This window comes from Rhea americana, unplaced genomic scaffold (genome assembly GCF_003343005.1).
Source record: "Rhea americana isolate MKP2758 unplaced genomic scaffold, rheAme1 scaffold_95, whole genome shotgun sequence".
NCBI classification, from domain to species: domain Eukaryota; kingdom Metazoa; phylum Chordata; class Aves; order Rheiformes; family Rheidae; genus Rhea; species Rhea americana.
The window spans coordinates 1,079,593-1,086,025 of record NW_028187144.1 but is presented as its reverse complement, the minus strand read 5'-3'; the positions used below and the strand labels follow the sequence as shown (position 1 = coordinate 1,086,025).

At 38.8% G+C, this 6,433-nt stretch overlaps 1 protein-coding gene across 1 annotated transcript in view; it reads left to right on the top strand.

Moving 5' to 3' along the window:
• RNASEH2B (ribonuclease H2 subunit B) overlaps positions 1-6,433 on the top strand; it is a 59,680-nt gene that overhangs the window by 27,439 nt on the left and 25,808 nt on the right. Inside the window, exon 3 of the mRNA XM_085325000.1 lies at positions 3,901-3,972. Coding sequence (XP_085181126.1) covers positions 3,901-3,972 — 72 coding nt within the window. The remainder of the gene's footprint in view (positions 1-3,900; positions 3,973-6,433) is intronic.

The following is a 6,433-nucleotide window of genomic DNA, read 5'->3' as shown; positions in this document are numbered from 1 at the left end:
GATCCTTTGACAGCTGGTTCATTTTCACTTTGTTCTGTTTATATATTTCATGGATTTTGCCTGGTTGTATGTTTGACCTCCACGAAATATGATAGGCTTTCCTCCTTTTTTTGTAGTGGAAAGCTGCTTTTAAGCTTTTATAGTCTCTTTAACTCAGCTTCAGGATTCTGAGGTTCCCTTTGTAGACTCTATTACAGCTGATGGATCTATCACCCACATTTTTAAATGGCCTTAGTGTAATTTGATTAATAAAGAATAAATAGTAAACTATAACTAAAGCAAGTTATACATTAGTATTAGCCCCATGTTGACAGTGTTTTAATTGTCCTGCACTGRGTTTACATCAGAACTCCCTCTTCAGGTGTCGCTGTGGCGGTACTGTGGCCCAGATTCATTCTGCCTTGCTGAAGGTATCTGTAAGAGGGAGGCATGTACTTGCAGGGGATGATTCAGGCTTTTGTTGGGTTCAGCTGCCTCCTGGAAGTTTCTGTTTTCCTTGGCCGTTTAAATAGTTGCCTACTAACTGAGGTGCCTCCTTGGGACAGAATTAACTGGGCCTCTCTGTATCTTTATATCAGTTTTTGTATCCTTATAGTGAATGATGTCCTAGTACAAAAGCATGCTGTCTTATCTGATAATAAACTAACCTGTGCTGGCTGTGTTACCTGCAAGACAGTTGGTAGAGGGTATAATGTTTTGTAATAAAGATCATATTCACTGTCACATATTATTTCTTTGGATKAAGCACATTTCCCAGGGCTGAGCTGTGGTAGCTATTGTAGTAAGTGTGATGGCAGTCATCTGATGTTTTCCTTTAGGATTTAACAAAAGAGCTCTTCCTGTAATGTCCCTTTGGTATGCTTATTTTCTGTAGGATTGTTTCTTATCTTCCTGTTAATCTTAAAACTCAAAAAAAAATGTAGTTTAACTCTTAGTTTTACTGGTAAATTGCTACAATACTACTTTTTAAGAAGTCTTTGTTTATTTAGCTATAAAATATCCTTGCCTGAATACAAAGGCTGATAAGTGTAATGGCATTAAAGAAATCCACTTACCTTTCCTGGCTGAAGGACAGAATACACACAGGAAAGGATTTGGGCACCTAACTCCAAAAATCTTTTGCTCAGCATTTTCCTAATCTTTAAATTCAGATATATAGAGACTTCTTCATTCATGAAGCCAAGTTGGTATTGCATCCAGTTTTCTAAGCAGGCACTCTCCTAGTTGTCTCTTTTTATTTGCCAGCTTGATTTTTAGAAGGGCCAATCTCTAATGAAAATATACTTCAGCTGCCCCTGGAAATGAAGTAGGAAAACTGAGATTGCAAGAAACTTGGAGAAACACCGTTTGTGTTTGCCGACCGCTTCGCTTCTTGGTATGTGTGTGAGAGCATGGTTGTGTGTGCCCATTCTGCATGAATACTGTGACATTTACGTTGATCCCGTGCACAAGAGATGTTGGGGCTGATGGCTGCAACTTGGACTCTTGTTTGTTAGGGGCCAACTGGTAGGAGCTGCTTTTGTCTGCGTCATGATGAACCATGATGAGCTGGGAGAAGGAGGGGAGAACTAACTGGGCAGAGCTGTCTTTTCTTCACATGGAGATCCAGGGCCCCTGGCTGAGCCATGCTAGCTGCGGGGCCAGGCTGCATATACAGTGGAGGAATCTCTGTCAGGCCGGGGGGGTGCTGCACAGGGCAGGGGGATGTTATCTGCCTAGGGAAGGCAGAGAATCAGCAAGGCAGTGGGTGGGGGGGCACCGTAGCCCTTGGCTCTGTTGCATCGAGCGCTCCTTGCATGGAGGTATCATCCCATCTGAGTTGGGATGGATACATTCAGCGTGTTAATAGAAGATTAGGAAAAGGACAGGTCAACTAAATGAAGATGTGAACTTCATTAAAAACAGCTACGTTAGGAAGGGCTGTCTACTTAATTGTTCACATTATACAAGATGCAACTTAGGGCTCAGCTGGACTCCTTCCCAGTGTTCATAAATCTATTCATGAAGAAAGCAGAGCAAGTGAGCGCTAAAAGTTCCTTTGGGGTTTTCTTTTGTTTTGCTTTTTGTTTTAAATTCTAAATCTCACATTTAGTATGTATATTTTAACATGTTCATGTGAAACATATCAAAGTAAACACATGGAGTATGTTACTTTTACTGTCATTAATCACTGCAGTGATTTAAAAAGTAACAAAAAGTACACTGATGTTAAACTGTGGTCAAGAATCGAAATATACACAACTTTAAAAATTTGAAGTTCTCATTTGCCAGGACAAATGTAGCTTGACAACTCTGTGTGTGTTTTATAGATGAGCATATGAAGCAAGTCTGGTTAGAAAATGTGGACATTTTTTCCATTTAAAAACCAACATTTTCAAGCCACCTGTAGACTTGACTGAAAATTCAAGGAAGGAAAATGACTGTAAATTCTCCAGCTTTGAGAACTGTTATCCTCTAATACATTACCACAATGCACACTTGCTCTTTAAGCTCTGCCTAAGCCTTTATCCAGGCAATCTCTATTTGTGGCACAATTGAATAGCCAGGAGCAGATATGAAAGATAAGGGTTATTGGGGGCTTTTCTGCCACTGAKGTACCAGTGAACAGACTTGAGAGAAGTCCACCTTTCCTTTTCTTCTGTATTGGACTTTCAGCCAGCTATTCTTGGTTGTATTTGAGGTTCCTACTTCCCTGTTGCCCATAGAAAAGCACTGTGTTGTTCCCACCATATTACGAAACCTCCTAGATGACACTGGAAGGTAAAGGAATTGTATTCCTTTCAGCCCCCCTGGTGAATAGCTGTATATCCCACCTCTTCTGCTTCTCTTCTGCTTTCCTCAGCAGCATCATAACCCAGATGTCAGCCTGGTCCCTGTCACTCCTCTCTCTTGGGGTTTGGAAGTTGGTTATATATATGAAATGCTTTAGTAATTTTCCTTGCTCTGATGAATGCCTTTATGAGAGGAATTGGAACAGAACTGGCAGTCTACAGGCTAAGAAAGATGATGCTGTCATGTTGCTCTTCACTCAGATGTGAGAAGTTGTTTTCATAAATGTAAGTTAGACTTTCCCTACAAAGAAAACTTGGATAGAGTATAATTAACCGGGGACTCTCACAGAATCTTTTTCAGACTTGAATCAGTATTCTTATGGGAGCTGTTTCCTTATTTTATTTATTTTTTTTCACAGAGTAGTAGTACTGTTCTGGCTCTGCTTTTTATTTGACTTTTTTTTTTCTTTAAGATACAGAAATGAGAACTGTCAGGGGCCTAAGCTAGAGGTGGTGTACTCTCTCAGCTTCTTTTTCCTGTGGAGAGAATTAGATGTACTCTTTATTTTTCAGGATTATACATAACAGATAAACAAGCATGCATATTTTTCACAGAAATAACAGCCACTCAGAAAATTTCTGACCCATGTATAGGCTGAGTCCTGAAAGCCAAGCTTTAAAGGACCACTATTTCTTCCTACAAATATTCTCCCTTSTGCACTTTAGCTTTTAATGCCACATGCTATGCTTAATCTAATTTACCAGRGTGTTTTCGTCATCTTTCAGACTAATCAGGGCAACACATCTTTCATCTCACTTCACTGAGATATCAAAGTTATGAGCTCTGTCACCTGAGGCTCTTTCTGGGGGAGTGGTTTTCAAAATCTAAGTCATCCCCAGGTGTATGTCTCTTTCCTGTGGCAAACAGAGTGCCAGGATGTCTGGAATCATGATTTAGGTGCCTTGGTCATTTCGGATGAATTTTGGCTGTTACATATAGCTTTTAGCAGAAAATAATGTGCTTTCAGAAAGTGTCAATACAGCTAATTCTGAGTGTCTTGGAGAAGCATAGCAGAGCATGAAATATTTCTCAATTTACAAGTTCATAACTTTTTCCTTYTCCCAACAGAGGCTGCTACTGACCTGCCTAAGACACCTGACAGTGAACCTTTGTTTACAAGACTACGCAATCCAAGCACAGGCAAGTTTTGGAATTGTGACATGAGCCTGTTAATGTTCTGGCTGATTTCCTCCATCACCAAAATATTCATATTTTGCAAGCTGAAATAATGATGATAGTGTAAGTCCTGTGTGCCAAAGATACTGCTGGTGATGCCAGGTAGTTAATGCTGTGCAAACATTTAGGATTTCTTTTATAATTTTAATTGGTTGGACTGTTTATTCATCAGGAGTATTGGCAGCACAAAAAAGAGGTGTAATTTAAGTTTGGGTTTTAGGTGCAGTAGTTTTGGGGAACTTTCAGTGTAGGGAGTTGAGCCTGGGCTTTTTTTTTTTTTTTTTTTTAATCCAAATTTAGCATAGCTATTCAATTTATGCTATAAAATAAATAATTGGGGTTAGAAGAAGTGATTCAATTATGCTTACCAAGTTTTCTGAGACTTTTTTATTTTTAAATCTAATTTTCTTCTTTCCTTGGTCCAAAGGGTGATATCTCTTTTCTTGTTAATAGATGATGAGGCACTTTGAATTAAAAACACATTGGAAAGACCAGCTAATGCTAGCAGTTTAATGACCTTCCCTCCATCCCACTAACAGTCACTTTCTTTATTCAAATTACCTTTTTTTTTCAAGGATTTGTTACTGTTAGATAAGCAATGTAATAATTGCAGCATGAAATACAGCAACAGAAACTTGCAATAAACCTAGCTTACAATTAACATATTTTGTTTTAAAAAAATAGTTTGTACAGTTATTTTCTCTTTTCATAAGCTCATTTGTTTCGTATAGAATTAAGGTGTATGTTTTTGTTTTGAAATAGACTGCTGTATTAATTTATGTTTGTAACAGAAGTCTTCAGGTACATTTTAGTATCACAGTATAATAATTGCTGCTTGTTCTTGAAAGAGGAGAATAACTTAATATATTGATACAGAATGTGAAATAATTTATTCTCATCATGGTATCTGTTTTTTTGATTGTTCAGAATTTACAGGAAAAATATATAGCACAGATACTTTCCACCTGCTATATTGTACTGGTTTTGTAATTTATTATGTTTGAAAAAGCATAGATGTTAATTTGCATTTTGCTATGGAAGAAGAGCTCTATTTAGCTTATAGAATCAGAGATCTTGGGAAAGATTTCTGGAGAAAACCTAAAGTACAATGATTTGACTGAAAGCCTGGGTGTGTTCCTTCAGAATTCACAGAAGCTTATTTATAGACCTGCATAAACCTTTAGTTATGTAGCCTATTAGAAGCATAGGGTTTGAAAATGGAAGGACTGAGAACACCCTATTAATGTCTTTTCCTTACATTTAGGTTTAATAGATGAATTGTTGATGCCAGATATTGCATAAATACCCACTGAAGGACTCCGCATGCTATAGAATTCATGCTAACCACTTTATTAAATAAAACTACTCATGGTCCTTTTTATAGACAGGTAAAAAGAGCAAAGTCTCTATTCCTTACAGAAACTATAAACTAGGGTTTCAGCYTGCAAGAAATGTTTGTCAAAGTGCTGAACTAAAAGAAGGGGAATACCCATACCACTTGATTTAAGCAGCTAATTGAAGTCCTGAAGTTGGGAGCAAAGCTGCCCTAGGTTCTCTCTGCAGCCCCTGGAGCTTCTGTCTAGTGACACTGTTTGGAATGGATACAGACCTTTTAAAATAAGAAAATAAATTAAGGAGCTGAAGTTAGGCAGAAGGAATGCTCTCTTTCCCCACATTCTCCAGCTCTCCACCGCATTTGGCTCGTGTGCTCACTGGTAGGAGTCTTAAATTGTTCAATGAGCACTTCTGTGAATAGTTTGATGTCTGGTGCTGGTCAGACCCTTCACTGAGAAGCACGTGGTAGTGATTGAAGCCTCTGCTCCCCCTTCCATCTACTCTTCAGTCCTCCTTTCCTCCCCTCCCCAAAAGAAAAATGATGATCAGAGGATTGAAACTATATCCTTAGGTGAGGTTAAACATCTGGTCAGCCTTTTGGATAAAGGGGGAAAAAAGCATCATCAGTCATTTCTGTGAAGAGATGTGTCTGCCTATTTTAGCTGGCCTTCCTCTGCATCTGGGGGTCTCTAGAGATTGAGAGCAGCAGTGCTGACATCAGCTTGTAGAAGCCTGCACTGAGACTTTCTTGAGCCAGCCCATGATCTGCAAGTCAGTGCAGCTTTGCATTTTATGTATTATAGGCAGGATTGCCATGCTAAGTTGCTCTTGCCTTACCCCACTTTCTTTGTTTTTCTCAAAGGTAGATTGGTAGCCTAGAGAACATGAGTCAAACCAACAGACTCAGCACACCAGATTTTAGTGGTGCCTTCTGTAGTTTTGGTGACTTCCTGTCTCAGATGTGGAAAATGCCAATTCTATTTGCAACATCCCCATCATCCCCAGAACTAATGTGAAATGGCAGAGCTATGCTATCAGTGGTCTAAAACAAAGTTTTCTTTTCTTTTCTTTTCTTTTCTTTTCTTTTCTT